General features: G+C 50.7%; 1 protein-coding gene across 2 annotated transcripts in view; it reads right to left on the bottom strand.

Annotated features, from left to right (window-relative positions):
* Nucleotides 1-12,530, bottom strand: part of ABHD17C (abhydrolase domain containing 17C, depalmitoylase) — a 58,304-nt gene extending 45,774 nt beyond the window's left edge. The window contains exon 1 of one of the 2 annotated variants that reach the window (XM_047795743.1): nt 11,786-12,530. In XM_047795743.1, coding sequence (XP_047651699.1) covers nt 11,786-12,369 — 584 coding nt within the window. In that variant the 5' untranslated portion in view covers nt 12,370-12,530. The remainder of the gene's footprint in view (nt 1-11,785) is intronic. The other variant, XM_047795742.1, reaches the window with a different exon arrangement.
* Nucleotides 12,531-13,209: the final 679 nt, after the last annotated feature.

Below are 13,209 nucleotides of genomic sequence, written 5' to 3'. Positions count from 1 at the left end.
TGGCGGCAGAACCACCCAGTGGGTGCAGTCCTGAAGCAGCCAGAACCCCAGCGCGATAAGCTCCCACAAAGCATACGTGAAGGAAACAGACTGAGGAACCCTGTGCAATGGACAGCTCAAACCACCTTAATCTCTCTTCTGCAATTATATTTTAGCTTCGTATGCTCTTAAATCTGTCTTGCTAGGGTTTTCCTGAAGTTTTTAGTAGGAAAAACTAGTGTATTCCAGTTAAATATATGACTCTGGTTTCATTTAAAAATTATTTTATGCAGGAGTTCCCGTCGTGGCGCAGTGGTTAACGAATCCGACTAGGAACCATGACGTTGCGGGTTCGGTCCCTGCCCTTGCTCAGTGGGTTAACGATCCGGCGTTGCCGTGAGCTGTGGTGTAGGTTGCAGACGCGGCTCAGATCCCGAGTTGCTGTAGCTCTGGTGTAGACCGGTGGCTACAGCTCCGATTCGACCCCTAGCCCAGGAACCTCCATATGCCGCGGGAGCGGCCTAAGAAATAGCAACAACAACAACAAAAGAAAAAAAATTATTTTATGCAGCCTAGTTATAGCAATTGTTTAGAAATGATTAACATGTGAATGGTTTCATATATGTGTAAACTAAGAGGCATAAATGTTACAAGTTATAAGGACAATGGTATTCATTAAACAATACAGCCACCGAAAATGGAGATTCTGAAATATCCTTGCATTATTTATGTCAATAGGGAGAAATCAAATTATTTGAGCTAAACCAGCATAAAAGAATCTTGTCTTGGTATCACAGATTTGTGCAGTCAAGGTCATTATCACTGCACATGGTTTGGTCCATGACAATCACTAAGAACAGTTTTGGGTAAGTTGGAATTCTCATTTGATTACCAACCATAATAACAGAGGTGTTAGCTACCAGAGTTATAATTACCATCTGGAAACTCACTGTTTGTGGCTATATCATGAACACAGGCTTGCTTTAAGTCATTCCCCACCCCACCCCCCGCCACCCCCAACATAACTGCTCAGATTGCATTTTAACCCTTTAAAAATGTAAACTGAAAGGACAAACTAAGCACCAGCATTGAAGGTTCAGGTACTCCTTTTTCATTTGAAAATTTAAGCAGCGGCAGGGCGAATAATCTCGTAAGACTCTTGCCAGTAACTCTGCAAGTAAATGATAGGCAATACTTAATTATCAGGCTAAGCATTAAAGGTGAAGGACCTAGACTTCCTGGAAGCAAAGGTTTCCAGTTTCACCGCGGTGCCATACGGTCCTTTAAGGCTCTGAAGTCAATCAATATTGTGGAAGTTATCAATGAGCTCCATTTCACAGCGCCTTGAACACTCAACAGGACTTGGAGGGACAAGGCAATCGTGGGAGCATTCATATTTTAAGAGGAAATGTGTGCTCAGGTCCCACAGCCAACTTTAGGAAAAAACTATCTATTGAAGGTCACCCCATTAGGAAAGAGCAACCGGAACGTCTTCAGGGGTGGAGAGGGAGGGTGTTTTGTCTCTCCAGGGTCATTCCCAGCTCCAGGCCAGAGTTAAGCCTCTGGTTCCGCCCCGAACACGTGCTCAGCTCCGGAGAGCTAAACCTGGAAACGGCACTGCGGGGGCAAAGGAGGAAGGGTTTGGAGGTGTTGGATTACAGGGAAGGTTTCCTCTCCTTTTAAGACCTCCTCTGGGGATATAAACACCTTGGTGGATGAAGTGCTATCTGGTTTAAAATGCTAATGCACACACCACTCCCCAAAGCCTAGATGGGATACACAGAGCTCTCAAAGCTGGAGGAACACAAGGAGCCGCTCCCCCCCTGGGCTGCAAATAAAGCGAAACCTCTTTACAGTTCCTCTGTGGCCACATCCACCAGGCTGGCCTGCCCTGGGTATTATTTACATCCATGGAGAGTGGGGAAGGAAGCAATTTAACACCCTCTGATCTAAGCATGATGTGAGCATTCGGTTATTTCAGCTCTAATAATTTGACTAGTAATCCTAGGCCACAGTAACATCCCACTCGTGCTCTGACTGTGAAGTGGTGATTGCTGTGGTTTTTATTATTATTAATATTATTATTACTACCAAGTGGGGGAGAAGTTGTCCTTTCTTCCTTTCTAGGTCCTTTGACCAGTCTAATAATTAAATATAAGACTGATGAACAGAGTTCCTGTCGTGGCGCAGCGGAAACGAATCCAACTAGGAACCTTGAGGTTGTGGGTTCAATCCCTGGCCTTGCTCAGTGGGTTAAGGATCTGGCGTTGCCATGAGCTGTGGTGTAGGTCACAGACTCGGCTCCAATCTGGCATTGCTGTGGCTGTGGCATGGGCTGGCGGCTACAGCTCCAATTAGACCCCTAGCCTTAGAACCTCCATATGCTGAGGGTGTGGCCTTAAAAAGACAAAAAAAAAAAAAAAAGACTGATGAACAGGAGAAAAGCTAACAAAAGTTTAACAACATGCACACGTGGGAAAGACCCAGGAAAACCCAGTAACTCTCTGAAATGTCAGAAGCCCTCACCTCTGAAACCATTTTCAGCTCAAGCAAAGGAAGACGGAGCTGGGGGATTAGCTCTGGGAGGTCACCAGGAAAAGCCAAGTAAACAAAGGTGAGGTTGTGATGCAAATTTAAGTCATCGGCGCCTAGATTAGAATTTCTCAGGATCAGGTCACAGCCCCTCCCTCTTTCTGGAGCCTCTGGGAGACACCTTTACAAATGGAGATTTCCCTGAGAACAAGTAAAGGTCTCTTACAGAAGGGTAACTTCTACTTTAAAGGGTTTTTAAAGCTTCCACGTCTGCAGCTTGGTCTCAAAATCCTCAGCCTCAAATAATCCTTATGCCAAAGAGCCATATTTTAGGGTGACCAACTGTGCACCCCTACAATCCCCACCATTATTACTTTAACTGAGGTTCCAAAAGGTTAGGAAACTTGCCTGAGGTCAATCAGTTAGTAAGCGGCCCAGGCAGGATCTAAACTCAGGTCCTTTGACTCCACCATCCACAACCATAAAAAAATGCCAGAGAAGGAGTTCCCATCGTGGCTCAGTGGAAACAAATCTGGTTTGTATCCATGAGGACCCAGGTTCGATCCTGGCCTTGCTCAGTGGACTAAGGTGCAGGTAGCAGATGCAGGCTGACGGTTATAGCTCCGATTTGATCCCTAGCCTGGGAACTTCCATATGCTGCAGAAGCAGCCCTAAAAAAAAACGACAACAACAAAAAATTGCCAGAGAACACAAAGGCTTGCAGCCACATGCCTCTCCAGGTCACCCTTGAGACAACCTTGCCTGCGCGACTCTGACACAAGAGTCAGAAATCAGGCCTGGCTGTAAATTATCTAAATGAAGGACTAAATCATTTAATCACATCGAGCTGGGCATCTCTCCTGATACAGTGACACAGGAGTCGGCGGGCCCTGCCCCTCTTCTCTCCTCTCCCTCCTCTTGGTCTCCCTTGCCCCACGGGCGGCTGCAGAATTCTCTGCACAGCAGCCCCGTCGCAAGGCAGATGGCAGAGCTGCTGGAGGGCAGAGAGGGGGGAGGCAACTAGAGAGGAGAGTCCTATTTTTCCATAGCCTTTCATCGCCAGGCTCACAAAGGGAGCCACACACTGGTCACGAGGCCACCACGTCACTGCTCTACTGACCCGGTTTCAGGTCTATTAATTATGGTCCATTCTTCCAGGCACACAGGGGCTGAGTGGAGAGCGGAGATGGCCCTGTGCAACCCCCTACACCTGGAAGAGGAAGGAGCAGGAGCAGGACTGGCCGCCACCCAGAAGTGCTCGCCGATGGACATGCGGGGTCCTGTTCATCCTGGCCCAGGCCCCTCCTCTCAAGGCTGCATGGGACTGGTCCCTAAAGAGAGCATTCTGTTCACTTTACCTGCTCTCAGCCCCAGCCATCTCGATCCCGGGGCACGACTGGGAGAGTCAAGAGTGGGGGACAGGAATCCAGGAGCCAGAGGGAAGCCAATTCCCGGGCAGCTGAGTCAGGGGTGAGCACAGCTGGGTCGGGAGTGAGCTGATGCGCAGAGACCAGGAATAGGGAAGAGGCTTGTTGTAAAAAGGGCAAGAGGCCAGGCACACAGAGAGAAGGAGCCGGGAGAGACCAGCCCACACAGAGGCAGCTGAGGGGGTGAGCTTCAGGGGTCGAGATGGCTTCCCAGTTCCCAAGCTTCAGCCCCTACGAGACTTGGGAATCTGGCAAGTATGAATGTCGCTGGGTCTTTTCAACAACTGCCCCTCATGTGGTCCACTCTGCTGAGTTCCTGGTCACCGAAGGCCTTGGACTAAAATCATCTATGTAAGCGAGTAAGAAATATCCCCTAGCATTCTCTTTTCTTCAACTCTTAACCAATTGTAATTTTGCAGCCCATCTTTTTTTTTTTTTTTAATGGCCGCACCCACGATAAGTGGAAGTTCCCAGGCTAGGGGCTGAATTGGAGCAGCAGCTGCTGACCTACACCGCAGCCACATGTGGGATCCAAGCCACATATGTAACCTACTCTGCAACTTGTGGCAACTCAGGATCCTTAACCCTCTGAGTGAGGCAGGGATTGAACCCACATCCTCATGGATACTAGTTGGGTTCGTAACCCACAGAGCCACAATAGGAACTCCCTCGCGGTCAATCTTTAATTGTAGTTTCTGGGCAAATGCATCTCCACCCTGGCTGCATGTGTGCACACACGTGTGAATACATGTTCACTGATTCACAGGTACACACACATATATAAAGACACACACGCACACATATAAGCATATGTCTACACACTTATACATACAAAGATAAAAATCGACCTAGGACTGCTGAAGTGGAGCCAGGGTTGAGATCCACTGTAGAGACTGAATCTAGAAAGTTTCCCCGTGTAGTCAAGAAAGCAAATTCAAAAACATCAAGGACTTGCCCCAAATATCAAGAAACACAGCCTTACTTAAAGAAGGCACCTCAGGAGCTCCTGCTGTGGCACAGTAGAAACGAACCTGCCTAGTATCCACGAGGACGCAGGTTTGATCCCTGGCCTCACTCAGTGGGTTGAGGATCCGGCGTTGCTGTGAGCTGTGGTGTAGGTCACAGACCCTGCTCAGATCTGGCGTTGCTGTGGCTGTAGGGTAGGGTTGGCAGCTACAGCTCCAATTCGACCCCTAGCCTGGGAACCTCCATATGCCACGGGTGCAGCCCTAAAAAGAAAAAAAAAAAAAAAAAAAAAGGCACCTCAGAAGTCAAGAGTCCCTGGCTTTTAAAACAGTGGAATGTAAAGCTGGGACCTGTGGGGTACCTTCTTCTACAGGTGACATCATGGATTAGAGGGACTGCTGGAATTCAAACTGATTACCCTAGTTCAAAAGGTTTTCTGTTCATCTGAACTTTTGCAAATTGAAGCTTTTGGACAAATCAGCAAGCCTATTATTTAAAGCAATCCTGGAAAAAAAAAATCACTCTGATACCCAAATAATGACCTAAGTGTGTCTGTGAGACTTGGGGTTCTGGTACCCAAGGCTTCTTAAAGTGGAACAGATTTATGCCCTCAAGAGTAGCTTAAGCAAAAGCCAATAGAGAAGGTAAATCTGCTATCACAATGAAAGTAAAACTCCTCGAGCCAGATCCTAGAGTCTTTTTTTTTTTTGCTTTTTAGGGCCACACCCGGGGCACATGGAGCTTCCAAGGCTAGGAGTCCAATTGGAGCTATAGCCGCCAACCTATGCCACAGCCACAGCGATGCCAGATCTGAGTCTTGTCTGCAATCTACACCACAGCCCATGGCAACACCAGATCCTTAACCCACTGAGCGAGGCCAGGGATTGAATGTGCATCCTCGTGGATACTAGTCAGATTCGTTTCCACTGCGCCACAACGGGAACTCCCGATGCTAGAGTCTTATGTGGGGTTATCATAAGTTATTAGATTTGGGGAGAAAGAGGGAGTACCAATGGTAGCAGAAAGTTGGGACTGACCTCAAAGATTTGCTTTAAGTGACCTCAGGAGAGTATCACTCAAATGACTTCCTTGGGGGAGGAGGTCGTCTTCTACTAAAACACCATCACACCTAAAGAAGCACAAGTATGCTCCACTGAGGGAAGCCAAGAAGGGGTCATAGCCCAGTAGCACAGAACCCTGAATAAGCTTGTTAGATCCTTGGCACCTGGGTTACCAGAGGACAGTAAAGCCCCTCAAAATAGAATCATGGGTCAGGAAGCTCTGATGGGGGTGTGGCGACAGCTCAGAATCTCGTTTTGCTAGAGAAACCCTCCATGAGGGCAGGCAAGGGCAGCCTGGACCGGAGCACTGGGGGTGGGGGAAGGGCACATAAAGAAAAGGCTCTGAGCCTTTTCTCGAGTCACAGCAGTGACTCGAGCCACAGCAGTGACAGCCCCAGATCCTTAAACCACAGCACCACACAGGAACTCTTCAGCAGGTCTGTTCTTCCTAATGCGCTATGTTCACGTTGTTGATGGTCCTGAATTGCAAGCTGAGAGTCTATTTCCATTCTAGAAATATCACTGTGTGCTTCACACATGATGCATAACACATTCTGTCTTCTGTGTCCCTCATCAGTCAAACTCAGGTAGAAATCCTGAGCATTCTTCCCTTAATGGCACTGTGGAATTCCCTCCAAGGAAACCCAGAGAACAATGAGGTTAGCTCATTAACTTCAACATGCCCAAAGTCGTAACTGTTCTGCAACTCCCAGGGGAAATTCACCCTGAGCCATAACTGTAAACAACATTTACCACCATCAGAAGGTGCTTTTCAAGGATCCCACCACCTGAGGATACACAACAGCCTTCCCAGGACTGAGGGATTTTCCAGTTCTGAGTCCTGTGAACCAGAGATGCCAAAGTTATAAAAGAGCAACACATGGATACATACGCAAAATGCCCCTAAAACTCAGTGCCACCCTTTCACAACAAAAAAGAAACAGTTTGAGATGAACAATACTCAAGGGAACCCACCTTACTGTCTGATACAAGCAGACTATTGATACATGTGTGTTCAACGATTCATGGGTTATTGGTTGAAAGAACGAAAGAATGAATGAAAAGTGGAGTCCTTGGTAATTTGCCTTTTGCGCCTTTTGCACTGAGAGCTCGGATTTACCCTCCCCTCTCTGCATTTGCTTCCTCTGATTGGGTCAGTGTTTCTCTGCCCATGTTACCAAATGCCTCTCCTCCACCGTCTTTGCATGAAACAAAGACTTCTGTGGATGGCAACGGCAAACACTAGTAACATATGACCTCATGAATGCCGCCACTCTCCTGCTGCTCGAGATTAAAATGTTTCAACTAAAATTCTCCCTGCCTGATGTACATCCATGCTCTGGGTTACCTGCCTATTTGGGTTTATACCTTCAGATCAGCTTGATTCACTCTCTCTTGCATCACAGGTCCCACTTCTGTAGTCCTGTAGTCCTAACTGCACACATCCCGGAGGACCCCAGAAGGAGGCTCAACCTGCCTACACCCACCTTCACCAGCAGGTGGGCTTTTCTACACAGAGTAACCACACCCCCAGCTCAAATCACTGCACTCCCCTCCAGAAAGGCTACCCTGACCGTCACAGTGTCTTTCTGACAAATATTTCTAAGTGATTCCAATTCATTCCCTCAATTGCGTGGATTCACAGCCTGCTGATAAAAGTGTATTAAGTAACTCAAATGTCAAACCTGCCTAATCTTCAAGCTCTGCACGATGCTTAGATTCTCAGCTGGCTCTCTCACTGGTCCAATACCAAGTGCTGGTAGGCTGAAGTGTGTGTGTGTGGGGGGGGGGGTTCCCCAAATTCAAACATTGAAACCTAACCCACAGGGTGATGTTATTAGGAGGTGGGCCTTTTGGACAGTGACTAGGTCATGAAAGTGGAGCCCATATGAATGGGATTAGCATCCTAGAAAAAAAACCCCGTTGGTCCTTCCACCACGTGAGGTTACAAGGAGAAGTCAGCAGACTACAGCCAGGAAGAGTGTTCTCATCTGGGCCAGACCATGCTGGCACCGTGATCTCAGATTTCCAGCCTCCAGAACTGAGAAACTTTGTTGTTGTCCATAAGCCACCCACCCAGTGTGTAACACTTTGCTACAGTCACTTAAAACTATTTAGACACCAAACTTACTTCTTCCATGCCTCAGCCACTCTCCCTGGCTTTCAAGTTCCTCTCTCTTCTCTACCTTTTCCAGTCCTTTTTCAAAAGCTTCAAATAATCATCTATAGGCCAAAGAGCAATGAACACCTTTCCTTCCTAAAGGCCACTCTGCTGCTGGGAAACACGGGTAATATTTGTGATTGAAGTCCTCCATCAAGGACTGGCCAGCTCACGGGGGCGGGCACAGGAACTGGCACAGATAGGCAAGGAAGAAAGGATGGAGAGAAATACAAGAGGTTATTGTTACTCTTCTGTTCAATAGATACTTCCAGGTTGCAAACATGGGCAAATAATAGATACAAAGTAGATCAGGCCGCAAGCCAATACATTGGAAACCTTTTCTTTGCCTATGATCATACCTGCAGATTTCAAACTCTAGAGGTAAAAGAGATGCAACTCTTTGCAAGAATCCAACTTAGGAAAACTTGAATCTATCTCTTTCATTGATGGGGCACCCAGAGGTGCAACCCACTGAACAAAGATTTAATGAGTGCCCATTCTTTTAAGGCACTTTGCCAGTTCCTGGGAATACAGAAGACAGGGAGTCCTTGTCCTCAAGGACCTTTCTACTTAGTGGGATGCAGTTGCACAACAGGAGAGCAACAGGGTGCTAAGTGCAGGTAAAGGGGCTGAGTACACAGGAACATCCAGGGTCTCAGAACCCAGTCAGGCTCCAGCAAGATCAAGAGTTCCGGGCATAGGAAAAGGGCACATACACAAGGCCAGGTGTAAGCATGACGAGGGTGGGCAAGCATTGGGCTGGGTATTCTGGGGGATGCCCAGCACTGACACACACCTTACTATCCTCTTGGGGGAATAACTTAAGTAAAGAGATAGGGACAATTTAGGACAGGGTGGGCTCTCCACTCAGTGTCCTGAGCAGTGTGGTTCATCAGGAGATTAGAAAAGAGGAAGAGCCTCAAGAAAGCTGGACAGGCTGGAGGTGGGAAAGGGGATCTGAGCCAGCCACCACAGAAGAATCAGCACATGTGGTAGGGGGCATGGCTGCCCTGGCAATGACCTGAAGGGAGCTCTAAATGGGCAGAGAGGACGGCGTGTTGCAGGCAAGGCTAGAGCAGAAAAGCAGAGACCCTGGAAGGCTGAAGGAAGGTGGTTATGGGACTGTCTAGCTTCAGAGATGAGTAACTCCTAAGCCATTAGAGTAACTGAGACACGGGAGTTCCTGTCGTGGCGCAGTGGTTAACAAACCCGACTAGGAACCATGAGGTTGCGGGTTCGGTCCCTGCCCTTGCTCAGTGGGTTTAACGATCCAGCGTTGCCGTGAGCTGTGGTGTAGGTTGTAGACGCGGCTCGGATCCCGCATTGCTGTGGCTCTGGCGTGGGCTGGCAGCTACAGCTCCGATTCGACCCCTAGCCTGGGAACCTCCATATGCCGCGGGAACAGCCCAAGAAATAGCAAAAAGACAAAAAAAAAAAAAGAATAACTGAGACACATAAATGCATTTCTAAAAAAGCTGATAAATGGGACTGCATGGTGTGGTGGAAAGAGTGCTAAACTCGCAGTCAAAAGACCTACTGCTCGTTTGCTGGGTTGCTCTTCCCCAGGCCTCTGTCAAATGAGGGGAGATGAGGACAGTGTCCAGAAATGAGCTGGGAAATAAACTGAATTGTTCATAACAACCAGCATGCTTTTTCTCTTTCCCCTTCTTCTTCTTCTTCTTCAAAGATATTAAACAAAACAGAGACTGCCATGTGTATTGCCCACGGTGTGTGGGGGGGTGGATATTGTTTTGTGAGACATTTGCTTCATTTACATAGACACAGATGTGTATGCTTGATCAAGATCTAAAATATGTTTCTTATTGTGGGGTCAGTCAAAAACAGTTTGAAAAGCACAGGACAAGAAGATTGTAAAGTTTCTTCAAATCCCAAGCCTTTAAGTTCTAATCTATTTTACAGGTGAGTAAATCAATCTAGGCAAGCGTCCTGGCATAAAAGTAGATAAATTCTGGGCAAAAATTAGGTGTACCATCACATAATTCAAAAGTAACCTTATCCAAAGCAACGGCCATAATTAAATTAAATATGAGAGAAGACTCCAGCCCACATCTGCTGTAGCACAGACAAACCTGCATATTCGGGGCAAAGGGTTAGCCTGCCATCTGAAAGGCTTTCATTCTAAACCAGACACGCATGTATCAGAACAGTGTTCTACAGAAATTTTACCATAAAATCTACTCAAGGCAGGATTTTAACAATTTCACCTTAAAGAGATCTAATGCCAACCCTTATTTTTAATACCTTTACCAACAGCAAATTCTAGCAATCTATTGACTGTGTGTGACACACATACTTTTGAAACGCTTTACTGGAACAGGTGGCTTTTAACTACTTGCAGATCGACTCAGTGTATCTGTGTAGGGTATATTTTCATCAGCCTAAATCATTTTTGAAAAGCTATCATCCAAATGAAGTCCTTCAGGACTTCAAAACATGAATAAGCAATGTACTAAATCCTGAGAACTTCCCTGTTGGACAAGCCATTTTCCCAGAAAGGCACAGGGGAATTTATGACCATATGAATGAACAGGAATGAAGACAAATCACTAATGCTGGCAGTCGGCATAAGCCAAGCAAACACATTTTAGATAGAGACTGGCTGTGTCAAGAGCCCATAACAGTGCCAGCTATACTTAACTCTAGGGAGCCTCTCATCTGAAGCAATCAGATGTCATTTCAGACATGATCTCAGGCTATCTTCCCCATCACTGCTATGAGGTATTGGGGCAAAGTCATAGATACCCAAACAGGAGCACAAACAGGTAAGTGACGCGCCCACTTACCAGACTTCAGTCTAACTTGAGACTAAAGCTCACGTTTTGCTTGCAGGTCTCTCAAGGTCTAGCTCTGAAACCACGCCCCCCAATTTGTGCCGTGAGCATAAAAGACGCTCCCGCAATACTTTTCCAGTCCTTCTGTGAATGCTAACTCAAGGTCAAGAGATTCCCCAAACCCTATAACATAAATTTGAACTCACCCTGGGCTGTTACTGAGGCTCAATGGAAGATGTCAGGCCCACAGCCACCGGCTAACTTCCTGCCCACAGTACCAGGCTACTCAGCCCCCGACACCAACAGACCCTCCAGCTGCCACCACAGCTGCCCAGACACCGCCCCGCAGAGCACTGTACAACCAGGACGTCTTTTGGAAGTCACCCTGTCTCGCCCCCTGATTTTACAAGGATCGAAACTCGGGTCTGGATTGTGCCTTGCCCAAGGTCACTTCAGCCCGAGGACCTCCAGCCTCCGGCTGCCAGCGCACGCAAACTAATCGCGAACCAAGTTGTTTCCGCCCGGTACTGAAACAACCCCACGCTGCCACTAGCGGTGACCAGAACCACCAAAGACCCAGCTAGTGGGCTGGGGGCACTCAGGCATGCCAAAGCAGGCGAAATCCTGCGAATCTGGGCTTTCCAGGAACCAGAGGGCTGGCGGGGTTTGGAGAGTGGGTGGGAGAAAGCCAGGGATGGAGAAGAAAAGAGAATCCACGGCGGCCAGGAGGGCTCTCTGCTCGCTCACAGCCCCGGAGGAGGGGCCCCTCTCCCTGCAGGCCACCGCAGAGGCGCCCACGGGACCCCCCTCCCCGAGTCCGCCTCCCCGCAGCGGCAGGCCAGGCCTGGCGACCCCCGCCGGGCCCACCTGGTGCGCAGCGCCTGCCACGCGGCGTCGATGTCGGCGTAGAGGTTCTTTTCGGAGGGCTTGCCCGAGCTGACGCCGTAGCCCGAGTAGTCGTAGGAGAAGATGTTGCAGTTGATGCGCGAGCCGAGGCCGATGTAGAAGCTGCACATCTGGCCCAGGTCCACCGCGTTGCCGTGCGAGAAGAGCAGCGTGTAGCGGCTGGAGGGCGCGCAGCGCACGAACATGCAGCCGAGCCGGTTGTCCCGGGCCGTGCGCGAGAAGAAGACCTCGACGGCGTCCAGCTCGCGCTGCGAGTACTGCCAGTCGGCGCGCTCGCTCAGGTGCAGGCTGCACGCGCCGGGCCCCGCGCCCGCGCCCTCCTCGGACTGCTGCGGCGCTGGCTGGGCCGCGGCGGTGGCGGCGGCGGCCGGGGCCGGGGCGGACGCGCCGGGGCCCCGCTGCTCGGGCGCCAGCACCGTGTAGGTGGGCTCGGGCGGCAGGAAGGCCAGCTTGGCGGCGATGCGGCTCGGGCAGGGCGGGCAACAGAAGAGCCAGCACAGCTCGCCCAGCGAGAAGCCGTTCATCCTGGGGCCTGGCTCGGGCATCGGGGCGGCCTCGAGCCCGCCGCCGCCGGCCCGGCAGGCAGGCAGGTAGGCAGGCTGGCTGGCTCGAGAGCGAGGGCGGGCAGCGAGGAGCGGGCGAGCGAGCGCGGAGGGTGGCTGCAGCCCGCCCGCCCGGCGGCAGGAGGAGGGAGAGGGGGAGGGGAGGCGCAGGAGGAGGGAGGCGGGGCCGGCCCGGCGGGCGCGGCGCTTGGAGCCGGGGCGGGTCAGCGGCGGCCCCGCGGGCCGGGCGCGGCGCGGACGGCCCGGGCCCGCGCGCGGCACACAAAGCCGGCGGCGGCGGCGGCGGCGGCAGCCATGCCGGCTCAAGCGCGCGGCCCCCCGCCCCCAGCTCCCGCACGCCCGCTGCCGCCGCCACTTCCGGGTTACAGCGCGCGGCGGCCCCACCGGGACGCGGCGCCCGGACGGGCTTCTGGGCGGGGCTCCCCGGACTCTGGGAGCGAGGGCGCGGGCACCTGCACTGGCCTGGGAAGCGCGTCTTCCTTCCTGGGACAGACAGAGGCCCCGAGCAGCGGGCTTAGGTGTCTGCTTGAGGGGCAGGTGGGCTGATCCCCGGACGGGGCCCTGGAGGGGGCACGGACACCTTCACCCCTCTGGGAAGCACGGCCTGGGACCCACAGGGGTCCGGAGGAGCAGGGTGCCCCAGCTTCGGCATGGGGGGCAGGAGGGCCGAACGCCAAAGGGGACCGTGTAATTGGCCCAGGTATTCTCCTGGATCGGACTGTGTCCCACTCTCCTCTCCCCACTGGGATTCCCTTCCTCAAATGCAAGTTTTTTCCTGCTTGGAGGTTCTTGGGAATCTATTGCAAAATGAACGAGTGGAAG

This window comes from Phacochoerus africanus, chromosome 9 (assembly GCF_016906955.1).
Source record: "Phacochoerus africanus isolate WHEZ1 chromosome 9, ROS_Pafr_v1, whole genome shotgun sequence".
Lineage (NCBI taxonomy): Eukaryota > Metazoa > Chordata > Mammalia > Artiodactyla > Suidae > Phacochoerus > Phacochoerus africanus.
Note: the sequence above shows the minus strand (reverse complement) of the source record. Positions and strands in the feature narration are given on the sequence as shown.